The sequence below is a fragment of the Schistocerca piceifrons genome, chromosome 1, assembly GCF_021461385.2.
Source record: "Schistocerca piceifrons isolate TAMUIC-IGC-003096 chromosome 1, iqSchPice1.1, whole genome shotgun sequence".
NCBI classification, from domain to species: Eukaryota; Metazoa; Arthropoda; class Insecta; order Orthoptera; family Acrididae; genus Schistocerca; species Schistocerca piceifrons.
This window is the reverse complement of record NC_060138.1, coordinates 174,739,152-174,756,756: the sequence shown is the minus strand read 5'-3', so window position 1 is coordinate 174,756,756 and position 17,605 is coordinate 174,739,152. Positions and strand designations below refer to the sequence as shown.

At 42.1% G+C, this 17,605-nt stretch overlaps 1 protein-coding gene across 1 annotated transcript in view; it reads left to right on the top strand.

The window, feature by feature from the left end:
* Positions 1-17,605, top strand: part of LOC124783390 (lysosomal alpha-mannosidase-like) — a 99,064-nt gene that overhangs the window by 11,617 nt on the left and 69,842 nt on the right. The window contains exon 4 of the mRNA XM_047254017.1: positions 10,569-10,754. Coding sequence (XP_047109973.1) covers positions 10,569-10,754 — 186 coding nt within the window. The remainder of the gene's footprint in view (positions 1-10,568; positions 10,755-17,605) is intronic.

Here is a 17,605-nt window from a genome sequence, read left to right as displayed (position 1 = left end):
AGTCCTGTGCACTGTTCCACCTAATGAGCATTACCCCTCTGACAGATATTGTTCTGCATAATTCATTCCTACACCGCTAATTGTGAAATGTTCGGTTTCGAATTACACTGTTTCCCTAACAGTAATAGAGATGATGTTCCCACAATCCCAATGATAGAATAATAATAATAACAATAATAATAATGCATTGAGATATGTACTAAACAGCATGCAGTTACCAGACTGTGTTGAAAGTCATAATTAGTGGGACCATGGTGATAACACAAACAAATAGTAACCAAGATTGGCCATTATTTGCAAAGCACATTGCTAGTCCTACTGGTAACATAAGGCCCAAATGAAATGTAATGGACCTGAACGAGACAAGAATAATAGTTGGTACTAATCTATGGGAACACTGGAGCATGGTACGAAGAAAATAGGTTTCACATCTAGTAGATGAATTAGTCCAAACAAATTCATGCCCATGACATGGAAAGGGCTTCTTTCAAAGATGACCAGTCTTCCATTTCTAAAATTGTAGTAAGTAAGTGCAAATGTTTTCTAGAGGATCCACTGCAAACGCTGTTGGCGATCGACCTCCTGCATGCTAATCCAAAACTCTATCCACTGCACCATCTGTATAGCATAAATAACATTTGCTGGCAGAGGTAGTTACCATACATTTGGTTACAGTGTTGCCAGATTGCCACTCCTCAATGTCCTTTTTCTGCCAGATGTACTTGCCAGACAAAATTTTGTGACAGACATTTTTTTATCGCTGGCATGTGAGGAGTTGTGCTGCAAAGCCTGAGTGCGCGAATTTTGATTCACTCTGTATAAATCCTTCATATCATCCTTTAATTTCATCATGTTAGGGGGAAATTTCAGATTGCTGGAACTGTAAGTTTTCTCTAGTATTTTGAACACTGGGCACACTTGATTAAGACAACTGGTTGATGTTGTATAAAATTTGTCCCACTTTTCATTAATATCTTCTATTTCATATAGGCCTACCGGATGCCAATTTATGTGTGCCAGGGTTTCCTTTAATGTGTGATAGTCAATCTTTCTTTTATAGGTAAAGAGGTCCCCATCAGATACTATTTCTTTGTCTGTATGAAGCTATAGGACTAATGCACTATGATCTGAAATGTGCTTCTCGACAGTTCTAACTACAAAGTCTTCCTTTCTTAAGTCTGTAATAACATGGTCAATACATGTCTGAGAGTCACATGCATTTCTCATTGGTATTGAATTCACATGTTTGTAATTATACACTCCTGGAAATTGAAATAAGAACACCGTGAATTCATTGTCCCAGGAAGGGGAAACTTTATTGACACATTCCTGGGGTCAGATACATCACATGATCACACTGACAGAACCACAGGCACATAGACACAGGCAACAGAGCATGCACAATGTCGGCACTAGTACAGTGTATATCCACCTTTCGCAGCAATGCAGGCTGCTATTCTTCCATGGAGACGATCGTAGAGATGCTGGATGTAGTCCTGTGGAACGGCTTGCCATGCCATTTCCACCTGGCGCCTCAGTTGGACCAGCGTTCGTGCTGGACGTGCAGACCACGTGAGACGACGCTTCATCCAGTCCCAAACATGCTCAATGGGGGACAGATCCGGAGATCTTGCTGGCCAGGGTAGTTGACTTACACCTTCTAGAGCACGTTGGGTGGAACGGGATACATGCGGACGTGCATTGTCCTGTTGGAACAGCAAGTTCCCTTGCCGGTCTAGGAATGGTAGAACGATGGGTTCGATGACGGTTTGGATGTACCGTGCACTATTCAGTGTACCCTCGACGATCACCAGTGGTGTACGGCCAGTGTAGGAGATCGCTCCCCACACCATGATGCCGGGTGTTGGCCCTGTGTGCCTCGGTCGTATGCAGTCCTGATTGTGGCGCTCACCTGCACGGCGCCAAACACGCATACGACCATCATTGGCACCAAGGCAGAAGCGACTCTCATCGCTGAAGACGACACGTCTCCATTCGTCCCTCCATTCACGCCTGTCGCGACACCACTGGAGGCGGGCTGCACGATGTTGGGGCGTGAGCGGAAGACGGCCTAACGGTGTGCGGGACCGTAGCCCAGCTTCATGGAGACGGTTGCGAATTGTCCTCGCCGATACCCCAGGAGCAACAGTGTCCCTAATTTGCTGGGATGTGGCGGTGCGGTCCCCTACGGCACTGCGTAGGATCCTACGGTCTTGGCGTGCATCCGTGCGTCGCTGCAGTCCAGTCCCAGTTCGACGGGCACGTGCACCTTCCACCGACCACTGGCGACAACATCGATGTACTGTGGAGACCTCACGCCCCACGTGTTGAGCAATTCGGCGGTACGTCCACCCGGCCTCCCGCATGCCCACTATACGCCCTCGCTCAAAGTCCGTCTACTACACATACGGTTCACGTCCATGCTGTCGCGGCATGCTACCAGTGTTAAAGACTGCGATGGAGCTCCGTATGCCACGGCAAACTGGCTGACACTGACGGCGGCGGTGCACAAATGCGGCGCAGCTAGCGCCATTCGACGGCCAACACCGCGGTTCCTGGTGTGTCCGCTGTGCCGTGCGTGTGATCATTGCTTGTACAGCCCTCTCGCAGTGTCCGGAGCAAATATGGTGGGTCTGACACACCGGTGTCAATGTGTTCTTTTTTCCATTTCCAGGAGTGTATGAATGTAAAATATCAATATATCTAAGATAATTTATACTATTCGTTAAGGAGTCTACGTTCACATCCCCTACTATTACAGTCTGTTTTTATGAGGTGAGAATTTGTCAACAAGTTCCTCTAAATGGCAGAAAAATTCTTCCATGTTATTGTTAGGGGATCTGCACAGGCTAGCTATTATTGAACTGCTATTTCTAAGATTTATTCTTATTTCAGCTATTTCAAGGACCATCTCACATGCAAGTTTATCTAGCCAATCAATTTTTTTGCACTGGACATTATTTTTGATATAAATAACAACACCCCCACATTTTTGTTGTTTCCTGCAGTAGACACTGGCAGTTTTATAATAACTTCAATTAATACTATACATTTCTTCAGTTTCGCACCCTAGTTCATTCACGAGATAAATATGAGGGCTACTAACATTTAAAAATCTATCAATTTGTTCTATTTTGTTGATAATATGTTGGACTTTTTGTGATATTGTGAATTTACTGTCATTTATGATGTTGCTGTCAAGTACTTCGCCTTCATGTACACATGCTGAATGCTGTTTTACTCTAAAAAAGTTTCTGTAGGACTACTTTCACTTGTGAACGAACTATTTTTATATACAAGGTGGAATCCAAAATTTTTGGGACTGTTGCTGCCATCTGAAAAGTAGGAGTAGTAGATTTTTGCACCGCTAGGTAGTGAGAGCTGCATACCTGATGAGTCAGTGTGCGGAATGGAATTCAGCTGGGAGGACATGTTGCGTGTCCACAGTGATTTCCGTAATACTCTGTGTTTAGTGTGTGGCGATTTTACGATGGATCCACGAACAGAACAGCGCATGTGTATCAAATTCTGTGCGAATCTCGAGAAAAGTGCTATGAAGAACCTCGAAATGATTCAACAAGTGTTTGGGGACAGAGCATGAGCTGTACACATGTGTTTGAGGGGCATGCTCAGTTCAGGGCTGGCCGTACAGACATCGAAGATGATGCTCACACTGGAAATCCCATTAGCTACACAACACCAGACATTGTTGCCAAATTTCAACAAATGGTGTGTGTGGATTGATGTCAAACCATTCAAGACCTTGCGGATGAAGTGGGTACTGGTTATGGGGCATGTCAATGAATGTTGACTGATGAATTGGGCATGCATCATGTCACCACAAAATTTGTGCGAAGGATTTCACTGCCTATGAGAAGGCACAGCATGTTGAAGTGTGCCTGGACCTTCGTCAGACCGCATCTGATGATCCAACCTTCTTGTCACAGGTTATCAGTGGTGACGAGAGCTGGATTTACGGTTATAACCCAGAGATAAAGCAACAATCGTCCCAGTGGAAGAGCCCGGGGTCTCCAAGACCCAAAAAAGTGAGACAGGTGAAGAGCAAAGTGAAGAGCACGATCATCATTTTCTTTGATACCGAGGGAATTGTGCACAAAGAATTCGTCCCACCCAACTAAACAGTGAATTCCGCGTACTACTGTCACATTTTGCAGCAGCTCCGTGAAAATGTGCAGCGACGACGGCCCGAACTTTGGCATCAAGGGAACTGGCTGCTGCATCATGACAATGCACACTCTCAGACATTCTTGCTCATCAGGACCTTTTTGGTAAAAAGCAACATGGCGGATGTACCCCACGTACTGTACTTGCCAGATTTGGCACCTTGCGACTTGGCGCTATTCCGAAAACTGAAATTCGAGTTGAAAGGCAGTCAGTTCAACATTCTAGAGAGGATTCAACTAGCATTGCTGGCATTGATAAATGCCCTCAGAGAATAGAACTTTCAGAAAACATTTGATCAGTGGCAGAAGTGCTGGGACTGGTGTGTACTTGCGGATGGGAACTACTTCGAGGGTGATGGTTACCATTAGTCCAAAGGTAAGGTTTTCATCAGATGGCAGCACCAGTCCCAAAAATTTTGTATAGCACCTCGTATAAAGCTTTCCAATTTGATCCTTTCTCTTATTATTTGATTTAATTTTTCACACAAATAACATTTACCTCTATAGTTCAAATGAAATGGAGTTAGTGTGTTGACCTCCATCCAACTTCCCTATATCTAGAACTGAACAATTTCCATAGTTTGGACATAGTGCCTTAATTCTAATATTTGTTTTTCTTATTTCCTTCTTTACACATGAGTTGTTGATCAGGTCATACCAATGCAGGACAGTAGTGACTACCATGTTTTTCTGCTTATTTCCTTCAGGTAAATTTTTCAGCGCTTCAATGCTGTCACCAGCTCCATTGCTTCCCACATTATTTGCACCACCTATACAAACTATGAAATCATTGCTTCACAACATTTTACATTTCAAGTCGGCACCTTGTACAACGTTTTTAGTTTTTGTGCCGCGTTTCACAACACTGCTCACTTGAAGATGATTGATGAGTTATTTAAGATTTCAGCAAGATTCCTTCCATGGGTATCTGAGAGTAAAGTCACGTTGCACTTTGGTGTATGTTTTGTACAAGAATTACGAAATTCGTTGAAAGAGTTACTATTTGCATTGCCGTGATTATATTCGCACTGTGAACTATGCCTGTTTTCCTTATAACAGTATTTTTTTCTTTAGTTTTTGGGAGTTCATTACACTTCATTACAGTAGTTTTCAGAGGTTCATTACATTTTTTTACTGAGGGCCTGGTGTTGTATCTTACTTTCATACTTTTCACTGTGTTTCTTTCAAAAACAAATTTACTACACTCATTATCAGATTCTGCACATTTGCTGCAATCACTATAAAATATCAGGGCACGAGGGGCTTATTAATGGTACAAGTAGTACAGCAGCTGGTTTGAAAACAGCCACTGCTGCTCCTATTACACTACTCAGATGATGCCATTGTCTAATACTTCACACTGAGTATGTAATGCAACTTCAGTGATTTCAGACACTGTTGATTTCTGCTGGCTACATGCTACAAACTTTTGCACCTGTTTATAAGACTCAATTCTGAACCCAATATGGAGATCTTCTATGGTCTACATGGAAACTACTTTTGCTTCTAGTACTGTGGTTAAAAATTTTAATAATTACTAACATTAGATTAGATAAGCTTTATTTTCATTCCAATTGATCTGTAGTGAGGAGGTCCCCCAGGATGTAGAACATGTCAGAAAAACAATAATACATGACAAATATTTACAACTATGGTCTTCTTCTATCTTTTATTAAAAAAATCTCAAGTACCATTAAAGAGTACATGTATTGTCTTGTAAGTACGAGAATCCCAAGGGCTGTGGAAAGTCATCTGTAAGATGTTCAATTATCACATTAAGGCCAACATAATATTCTTACTACGTGAATATGTAAATAAACATATTATTGACTTTAACTGCAGTGTCCCAGAAGTTTATATCACACAACAGTACTGTATGCAAAGTATGATAGCAGACTTGCTGACAACATGAGAGAATTTTCTAAGAACTTTTCTTCAACTTATCTATGATCCAATAAATCTCTATAGCATCTTAGGCATAGTGCTTTAACCCCTCATTCTTCATCTGTGCCTCATTTCTGCTCATACTGTCTAAAATAATGCCATTACAGCTATGCAAGGAGAAGAATAGTTGGGATGCTCAACAAGGCAGTGTGATCAAGAAATAAGGACAGAATTACAAACATACTTTGTAAGTAGACTTTCAGGGGATAATTGGTGTCTATCTTCAAGTGCCTGCCTATTCAGCTTTTATAATGTTTCTGTGATTCAAACAAACCTGTGACCATCCGTGCTGCCCTTCTTTGTGTATGTCCAATACTCCCTATTAGGCCTGTTTCATATGAATACCGCACACTTGAGCAATATTCTAAGATGATATGTACATACAATTTGTAAGCAGTGTCATTTGTAGAGTGCCTTCATTTTCTCAGTGTCCTGCCAATGTTCCATAGTTCATCACCTGCCTTACCTACGACTGCAATTATTACACATCACTCAAAGCGCACCTTAATGAAGGGCTCTACAGGAAATGATGAAAGAATTGATGATTGTAGTAACAAAATACACTCCTGGAAATTGAAATAAGAACACCGTGAATTCATTGTCCCAGGAAGGGGAAACTTTATTGACACATTCCTGGGGTCAGATACATCACATGATCACACTGACAGAACCACAGGCACATAGACACAGGCAACAGAGCATACACAATGTCGGCACTAGTACAGTGTATATCCACCTTTCGCAGCAATGCAGGCTGCTATTCTCCCATGGAGACGATCGTAGAGATGCTGGATGTAGTCCTGTGGAACGGCTTGCCATGCCATTTCCACCTGGCGCCTCAGTTGGACCAGCGTTCGTGCTGGACGTGCAGACCGCGTGAGACGACGCTTCATCCAGTCCCAAACATGCTCAATGGGGGACAGATCCGGAGATCTTGCTGGCCAGGGTAGTTGACTTACACCTTCTAGAGCACATTGGGTGGCACGGGATACATGCGGACGTGCATTGTCCTGTTGGAACAGCAAGTTCCCTTGCCGGTCTAGGAATGGTAGAACGATGGGTTCGATGACGGTTTGGATGTACCGTGCACTATTCAGTGTCCCCTCGACGATCACCAGTGGTGTACGGCCAGTGTAGGAGATCACTCCCCACACCATGATGCCGGGTGTTGGCCCTGTCTGCCTCGGTCGTATGCAGTCCTGATTGTGGCGCTCACCTGCACGGCGCCAAACACGCATACGACCATCATTGGCACCAAGGCAGAAGCGACTCTCATCGCTGAAGACGACACGTCTCCATTTGTCCCTCCATTCACGCCTGTCACGACACCACTGGAGGCGGGCTGCACGATGTTGGGGCGTGAGCGGAAGACGGCCTAACGGTGTGTGGGACCGTAGCCCAGCTTCATGGAGATGGTTGCGAATGGTCCTCGCCGATACCCCAGGAGCAACAGTGTCCCTAATTTGCTGGGAAGTGGCGGTGCGGTCCCCTACGGCACTGCGTAGGATCCTACGGTCTTGGCGTGCATCCGTGCGTCGCTGCGGTCCGGTCCCAGGTCGACGGGCACGTGCACCTTCCGCCGACCACTGGCGACAACATCGATGTACTGTGGAGACCTCACGCCCCACGTGTTGAGCAATTCGGCGGTACGTCCACCCGGCCTCCCGCATGCCCACTATACGCCCTCGCTCAAAGTCCGTCAACTGCACATACGGTTCACGTCCACGCTGTCGCGGCATGCTACCAGTGTTAAAGACTGCGATGGAGCTCCGTATGCCACGGCAAACTGGCTGACACTGACGGCGGCGGTGCACAAATGCTGCGCAGCTAGCGCCATTCGACGGCCAACACCGCGGTTCCTGGTGTGTCCGCTGTGCCGTGCGTGTGATCATTGCTTGTACAGCCCTCTCGCAGTGTCCGGAGCAAGTATGGTGGGTCTGACACACCGGTGTCGATGTGTTCTTTTTTCCATTTCCAGGAGTGTATATTAAATGTACCAACCACCTAATATCATTATTATTGTAAGCGTGCTAATCTGTATTGCTTGTGGTGTGTGACACGTGGGGCTGCCAGTGTGAGGCAGACAAAGACGGTTCTGAACTATACGACAGCATATATTTTGTTATGCAGTGTCCAAATGATGAGTGATCTTCTGCAATGTTGTCAGTCTTATACATATATATAAAAAAACAAAGATGATGTGACTTACGAAACGAAAGCGCTGGCAGGTCGATAGACACAGAAACAAACACAAACATACACACAAAATTCAAGCTTTCGCAACAAACTGTTGCCTCATGGTCTTTAAGTATGTCTGCTTGTGTCTGTATGTGTGTGGATGGATATGCATGTGTGTGCGAGTGTATACCCGTCCTTTTTTCCCCCTAAGGTAAGTCTTTCCGCTCCCGGGATTGGAATGACTCCTTACGATCTCCCTTAAAACCCACATCCTTTCGTCTTTCCCTCTCCTTCCCTCTTTTCTGATGAGGCAACAGTTTGTTGCAAAAGCTTGAATTTTGTGTTTGTTTGTGTGTCTATCGACCTGCCAGCGCTTTTGTTTGGTAAGTCACATCATCTTTGTATATATATATATATATATATATATATATATATAAAGACACACACACCCACGCACGCACGCATGCACGCACACACACGCGCACACACACACACACACACACACACACACACACACACACACACCTTTCAGGGTTAATGTCAAGGCACTTAAATGTCAGCATGCAAGTCTGTCAAGAAATCAAATGCAATTCACACCAGAAATTATATTCTGGAATAGGGAACATTTATGTGCAATGAAATTCGACCACTCTAATATTTACCATAATTGTATGTTGATAAATGATTTGTAAGCCTGCTGGCAGATTATAAGCATTTGTCATTAACAGAACCTACCAGAGACGTATAATATACTGACAGTACCATTAAAAAAATAAGGCCTGATTATTCTACCACTGAAAATCCTTGTTCACACACTCACACAAGGAGAGCTTAACTTTGCCTCCATCACCAGCTGGGGATTTATAGAATCCCAGCAGACACAATTGTGTCTATTCACTCTGCTATTCAAATTAAAAGTGCTTCATTGCTCCAGAGAAAGCTTTTATAAAACATGTGATCACCTTCTTTTTGGAGTGTGTACAAGTCATAGAATTCCATAGACATATCTGCATTATCAACTTTGAAGTAAGGAAAGCCTAAATGGTCTCAGTTTCACATTTTCTGGATTCCTTGTAGGCTTGTTCTTCCTATCCCAAACTCATTGGACACTTTTCTTTGAGATTTAGTTGGTGATCACACAAAACACTGCACAACAAAATAGAGATTCTCTTCTGTGTTAACAGACTTTGAACTACTTGAATGAGGAAGCTATACTACTGACCAATTATCTTCAAATCATAAATTTAATTTGCAAATACCTGTTGAGATGGAATTGGATGCATAGAAAATATTCCATGAACAAATCACAAACATCAGCTGTCTTATGGGTACAGCACACTAGTGAAGTTCACAAGTGACTGCCACTATGCTGTGCAATACAATGCCTAAGGGTTGCTATCGACAACAGACTTATGGCACACCCCATACATGTGTTACATGCTGGTACAAAACTTTATGAAAATGGAGAATTTCACACAGCTCTTCAGCTGTTCAATAAGCTTCCTTCAAGTGCAAAGTCTATCGTAGGTGTTATGCAATTTTATAAAGCCATGAAGTCTTATTTGTTATGTCACTAGTTTCACTCTATAAAAAAATGCCTATATCAGTAAAAGAGATGGTTCTGATTAAGTAAACACATGAACTACTGAGTAAAACAAATCTTATATGAATCTGTTGCGGTGTGTTGTAAACCATAATCTACCCGATGTGAGTATTAATATAATTTTCAGCATCTGTAAACACTGTGTAATATGGGCCAAATAAATAAATAAAGATGTAGAGACTTAATCATGATGAGCTTCTTCTGTCATTCAGAATCAAGTGAAAAGTAGAAGGAATAGTATGTAGGAGGGTTTACAAGGATGAATTATGACTCAGTCAATAAAATTCTTCTGGACCTGTGACTGCATTGTCAATGTGTAAAACTTCCAATATTTTGGCCACTATTGCAAGTGGCTGAAATGTTGGAAGTTTTACACATTGACAATGTGGTCACAGGCCAAGAAGAAATTTATTGGCTGTGATAACGGCTCCAGAAGTTTACACTTACAGGTATTATGAGTGCTTAGTGATTCTTAAAAATAACCGCTTTATAGAGGTGTCTGGCAAGATGTTATTGATTGTTTAAGTTAATAATGCCACTGCCACAAAACTGCACAGTCATAATTTTAATAGCTCCATTTGCAATTATTTGTATATTTATAATATAAAAAATTACAGCTGTACTGCTTCTAAATGAAAACTGTTAACTTCAAATTCTAGGTTCATTTATGTTGAGACAGCTTTCCTGTGGAAATGGTGGTTAGATCATAATGAGGCTAAGCGACAGTTAATGATAGACTTCATTAACTCAGGACAGCTGGAAATTATTGGCGGTGCCTGGAGTATGAATGATGAGGCAGCTACACATTATCAGTCAACCATTGATCAATTTACATGGGGTCTCAGGTATTTTAAATAGACTACTACTTGTCTTTCACATTATTTTTTTTTATTTCCATTTGTTTTGGTACTGCATACAGCTATTTTCTGTTATATTGTGAATTTTTTGATGTAATTACATGACATAACCTCTACTACTCAAACATGTTTAAAACAAAATTATTTCCATTCAATAGCCTTTGTGAAAGTATTTGATCACATAAGCAGAAATAAACTTTGGACAGTGAAGGGAAATAATGGCTACCTCAGAAAGTTAACAAACGCCATGCAACACACAAATAAAAATTTGAAAAAAAAGCAGATGCTGGTAAAACAAAGTCTGATAAAATGTTAAACAATAAAAGGCTATGGAAAAGGTGTCCAAAGGCACTTACATTCTTTATTAAATATCTATATGACTAAAATTATCCACAATGGGATCCAATGCATACATGAATGTATGAAAACATCAAAAGACAGTATTTTAAATATTGTCTCCATGCTCATTCTCAAATAGGCGGTGTCTAAGAAACCTCTGTTCTTGGTTTGCTAGACAAACACTCAAACAAATCTTATTAATGAGTTTTATTACAAAATGAAAAGATACAATACTTAACTTTGCAATTAGACAGATGTGTCGCAAGCAAAAGGCGACATACAAAATAATCAGACTTCTTCAGTATAAACAGTTCTAAGTCTGTGTTACAAGGAGTGTGCAAGTGATGTAAATAGAGCTGACTTTGCTATACAAGTCACTAGTCTTGAAGCTGCTACTGAACTGGGGCATCACCAGTTGATGTCCTCTTCACATTACCATCCTCGAGAGGGTTGGTCAGCGTGTGATTAGCTGACGTCTTTTCACAGCCATCTCTTCTCTATCATTCCTGCTTGGCTTTATGATGTAACCTTAAATATTTTACTGTATTCACAAAGTGTCTTAATACAGCAACATACAGAAAGTTACTTATGCATGCAATTTACTGTTTGACACATATATGTAAGCAATATGATGCTGAATACCCTAAAACTCAGGCAGGGGTAAAGATCCAGTTTGTACAAGACTGATTGCAGACAATATGATTAGGAAAGTGATCATTCCTTAACTATTTGGGCTGTCAAAGTGGCGCAAAATATAATAAAGATAAATATGTACAAATCATTTTACTTGTGAGTGCATGTGGCACAATGAAAACATGTTAAAAAATAAAACTGAAGAAGAAACAAGGCTAAATTTTTATATAACTGTTGCTCCTCCAGAACTACTTATTGGAAGTGAATGCTGGGTACCTAAAAAAGAAAAATGAGAAAAAAGTTCCTGAGAAGAACAAGAGATTACTTATGAAAAGCCAAATAGTAAATCAAGCAGTTGAGTGTCAACTTGAAGTAGAATAAAATAAATGTAGAATGAGTAAGTACTGAAACACAAGATACAGACACATGCAGAAGATGAATAACATTCAACTCTTCAAATTTATAACAATTATTGTGTACATAAAAAGCTTCTCAAATAAAAAAACATAATATTGGATTACAAATGTCTATGATGTGCTGTGTTTGTGGATGGGTACAACTTCAACATTGTTGTCTTCACCTACGGTGACATAAAGGTAGCAGGAAGTGAACCCAGTGCTACAGCGTTCTGTGGCCATAGCATAGTGCCCAACTAGTATGATGACATAAGTGTATCACTGAGGAATTGATCTGAAACAGAATAACTGTGGAAACACATGAGTAACAAAATCAATCATTTATTAAAATTATGTGCACCAAAATATACTCAGTTTTTGCTTGCAGAAATGCATGGTACTGATGTAAAATTCTGAACCTAATCTAACCTAAAACAGCAGATGATTGCCAACTAATCTTTCTGAGGTTCAGTGTAGGCAACAGTTTACAGAACTGAAATTCAGTGTTGCAATAGATAAACATTTTGATTATCCCTGTGTGTGTTTGATACTTGTCTAACTGCTGGAACTGTTCACCACTGTAGGCAACTGTAGAACTGTTGAACTGAAGCTGCAGGAGCTGATGAGAATTGGCAGAGTGTCGGCATGTGGTCAGTTAAATCAAGTGCTTGATATATGAATGTCACCCTATGAACTACTGGAGGATGCATCAGATAGTTGTAAGTTTCAGTACTCTTGTGGTAGTAGACATGAATAGCATATTCGAGTGTCTTGTGTGGAAGCACAAAGTAATTCCTGGTATGAGAGTCACCAAGGAAGCGATTGACCATACTATATACTATATGTGTGATGCCATGCTGTTACTGCCTGTTGTGAGGCATTCTGAGGATAATACTGTGCACCACTGTTGGTGGAGATACAACAGATGTTAAATACATTCTTTGAACACATAAACTCTGAACATAACATCTTATGCAAGTTTCTTGGGACTTAATATAAACACTAGGAAACACAAAAAGTGAAACTTCCTGTCAGATTAAAATTGTGTACTAGACCAATACTTGAACCCAGAACCATATTTTTCACAAGCCATGCTCTTACTGGCTGAATTATCAAGGCAAAGTTTATTCCTGAGCCCATGGTTAAGCAATTTCTCTGCAACATCATTCTTCCCAGGTGTGAGAGTCCAGCAAGATATTGAGGCAGGTGAGTGCCTGTAAAATGTGGTACTGGTAGAATTGAAGCTGTCAGTGTGGATAATTAGTCGTGCCTGGATAGATTGATCCCCAAGAAAACTGCCCATGAAAGGCTGAGCTCCAAGTGTGAGTCCCAGTATGGTACACAGTTTTAATGTATCAGGAAGCTTCAAAAGATCAGAGTGAAAGATTAATTCTGGGAATGCAAACAGTGATTTGTCATTTACAAAAAAACTATAAAGATTGTAATCCATGCAACCTCCCAAGACATACTGAGAAACATACATGCAGTTTTCTTTTCAATATATGTTCCATTATTTGAATCAGCCTATCAACCACTATATGGATGATAAGGCATAACACTTTCAGGATTAGTTACAACTCTGAACTGATTGATAATGTCCTAGACAAAAGACAAGGCATGGAATAATACATTCTCAATATTCTTGCAAACCAATAAGTTGTGAGAAACAATGGAGCACAATCCCACATGTTACCAAAAATGAGAGACTTGAAAGAAATTGAAAGACCTAAAATACAGACCCCCATTTTATAACAGTGATAAGGATAGGATATTATTTAATCAAAAAGACACAATCACACATTATCACAATGTGGTGTTTATAGCATAACTTAAAAGCAGATGGAACCTTATTGTATGTCAGTTAAGCTGCATTGTGATGGACAAATTTGGTTCACACTGGACCAGTTTCTTAGTCCAGAATTGAAAGATGTAGTAACCAAATATGTTTGGACAAAATTATGTAGTTGAGTAGCTTAGTAAAAAGGTTTAGTGAAGATGATACAGTAAAGCGAGTGGTAAAAAACTGTCCAGATACACCCAGCCCTGTTCACTTACTAAGTGGTGTACCATTGGACAGATCCAAATTTACCTGTTTAACAATCAGTGGCTCTTTTTTAATCTGCTCTCTTGTCAGTCATACCTGATTCTTGTCAATTAACAACATGTGCTGTGAAGATGATGATATAATGACACAAGATATTAGTATTTATGTATGGCAGCAGTGCTTGTGGAATGTTAAATGTCACCAGTGCTTTAACTTCTTTAGTTAAATCATGTTTGTCAGAGTACTTAAATTTCATTCAGTGTCAAGGATGCACAACACTGTCTCCAGTTTTGCTTTCAGCTATTATTTCTATCACATTAGTATCAAAATTCTGAATTCTAACCCATATTTTTTCAAACGCAGAACTTAGACTGACCCTTCATGTCTCTATTTGTAATTATAGTGCATGTTTATTATCTTTCATTACTGATGTGCCCTGATTGGTAATATGCACATAACAAATGATGAGGTCCCAAGTAGTGAAAATGACACTTTATTAATGCAGCATATAAGAACAAGAGTCAACATAATGTAGATTCTGACTGATATAACTTTACAGGATCTTCCTGATAAAGGCTGTATATAGTGAAGACAAGAGCCTGTTCTGACCTGTGTCATGACAATGTTGTGACATATAGATTGTGATGACAGTCTGTTGTGATGTAAGTCATGATGGTAACTGCTAGGATGGGTCCACATAGAAGAACACAATTTCCAGGGCCATTACAGTCTGGGAAGGTCAGCATCAGAGGGGCAAAGACTATGAGGAAGATGGCTGGCAGATCAGTGTGGATCCTGTTGTATATCTTCCATCAATGACCACTGAGATGGTGACTCCAGGGAAGGCCAGTGTTAGACATGTGAAGGCTCTAAAAGTGATAGCTTCCAGATTGGCTGACATGAGCTCTGACTAATGGGCCACCAGGCACACCTGGTGCAAGTCTGGAGCATGAGCAGAAGCATGAGTTTGTGTGCCGCCTTCTTGTGGCTGAGCAGCAGACAGAAGAGTATCCACATTGTGTCTGGTGCACAAGTGATACACGGATGTAATCTAGTGCCACAACTGCAGCACTGATGTTATCAGTGTATGAGCTGCTTGTGGCAAGGTTGGCAGCTCTGCTCGTGCGTGCTGGAGAGTGGCTTGCCAACAGATATGCTTGTGAAACTGCCTGGCAGATCAAAATTGTGTGCCGGACTGAGACTCAAACTCGGGACCTTGCCTATCACGGGCAAGTGCTCTACCAACTGAGCTACCCGAGCATGACTCATGCCCCATCCTCACAGCTTTACTTCTGCCAGTACCTTGTCTCCTACCTTCCAAACTTTACAGAAGCTCTCCTGCGAATCTTGCAGAACTAGCACTCCTGAAAGAAAGGATATTGCAGAGACATAGCTTAGCCACAGCCTGGGGGATGTTTCCAGAATGAGATTTTCACTCTGTAGCGGAGTGTGAACTGATATGAAACTTCTTGGCAGATAAAAACTGTGTGCCAGACCGAGACTCGAACTCGGGACCTTTGCCTAGACATAGGTCCCGAGTTCGAGTCTCGGTCCGGCACACAGTTTTGATCTGCCAAGAAGTTTCATATCAGCACACACTCTGCTGCAGAGTGAAAATCTCATTCTAGATATGCTTGTATTTGTTGGCTGTACTGTTAACAAACCTGTCTCTGGTGGAGGAGTGCCTAGAGCAAGACTACCCACTGGTTGCAGGTGTTGTGCCAGAGTCAGAATTGTACAAGGCCATGTACATAGCATCCATTCCTGCTTAAAAGAAAGATGGCAAATTCATCTTGAGATTGGCCACAGATCCCACATACCTCCCCTCATGGAGGGAGATGGTGGTGCCGATGATGAAGGGCAGTGCCAAAAAGTATCCACAGGGAAGCAGCACGTCTCCCTGGACAACGTAAGATATCCAAGGGTGTGGAGAGCTCATAACAGCTATGATCATGTCCATGGAATTCAGGATCCCAAGTTACAAAGCAGGCTACTGCAGAGTGTGGACAATCTGGATGTGACTGGAAAGGAAACTAGAGAGAAGACAGAAATAAGAATAGTAATGTAGGATTGTGGTGGCATTGAGGAGGGCACAAAGTATTGCACCACCCTCATCAGGGAGGCAGGTCACAATGACATCTTCTTGGCAAAGGCATGAAGTGGCAGAGCCAGTGTCAGGCTCAGCCGGTGGAAGGTGGTGTCTGGGCAGGAGATGATGGTGCGTGTGTCTGGTTGCTGTGATGACTGCATTGGGAATGCAGACTGTATGCTTGCTGCCAACTGATGTATTGTGCACCATCATAAGGGAAGCTGCATCCTCTAGGTAAAGGCGTGAAGTGGTGGAAGCGGCATCAGGTGCAGCCGCAAGGTGGGAGTTGCCAGGTGCCAGATGAATGCTGGTAATGTGTCAAGAAGGCTGGCTGTGGTTGCATATTCTTCATGAATGCATGAGCACGGGGGCAGTGTCAGACATAGCTGATGGGAAATAAATGAGAAACTCATTGCCAACTGGTGTGGCACAATACCCACATACCTCAGGTGCATCTTCTTGGTGAAGGATCAGGTTGGCAGAAGCAGCATTGGGCTCGCACCCAGAGGAGAGCAGCAGACAAGGTTTGCTGCAATGTGAATGGAGCTGTATCCTTGTCACCAACTGATGTGTCTTTGTCTGTGCCAACCTCATGAGGAAGATTGGCCATGGCTGCATCTTCTTGGTGAAGCAACAGAGGAGCAGGGTAGCACTGGGCACAACTGGGGGCAGGACAGCAGTCTGGCAGTACAACTCCTCTGGCTGCAGCACATCACAGACTGTGGTAAGCTGCACACAATAAATGATGAGTTCACGAGCAGCATGTAAATGACACTTCATTAACACAGCACATAAATAACAAGAATGAACACAATATAGATTCTTATCAATATGACTGAAAATGATCCTCCCAATCCAGGATTTGTGTGTCGAAGCCAGGAGTCTGTCATGATATGGTCACAACACAGGTTATGACAATAGTCTATCATGACAGTATCTGCTAGATGCAGTTTTATGTACAAGGATATAGTTTCACAGACAATGAAAGTGGGGAAGGCCAGCATCAGAGGAGGTGAAGGCTTCAAGTGTGATGGCTGGCAGATCAGTGCAGATTTCATTGTGTGCATTCCATGTATGGCTGCTAAGATGCTGAGTTTGGGGACAATCAGTGACAGGCAGGCAAAGGCTCCAAAGGAACGGCTGGTGTCAGTTCTGCTAGGCTTGACTAGCATAAGCCTGGAGCATGAGCATAAGTGTGAGTTTGTGTGCTACCTGCTTATGAGCAGTGCCTTATATAGGCAGCAGGTGGAAAAGTATCCATGTCGTGCTTGGTGCACATACGACCCACATGCATAATCTAGTGGAGTGACAGCAGAGCCACTGTCACTGGTGCACGCAC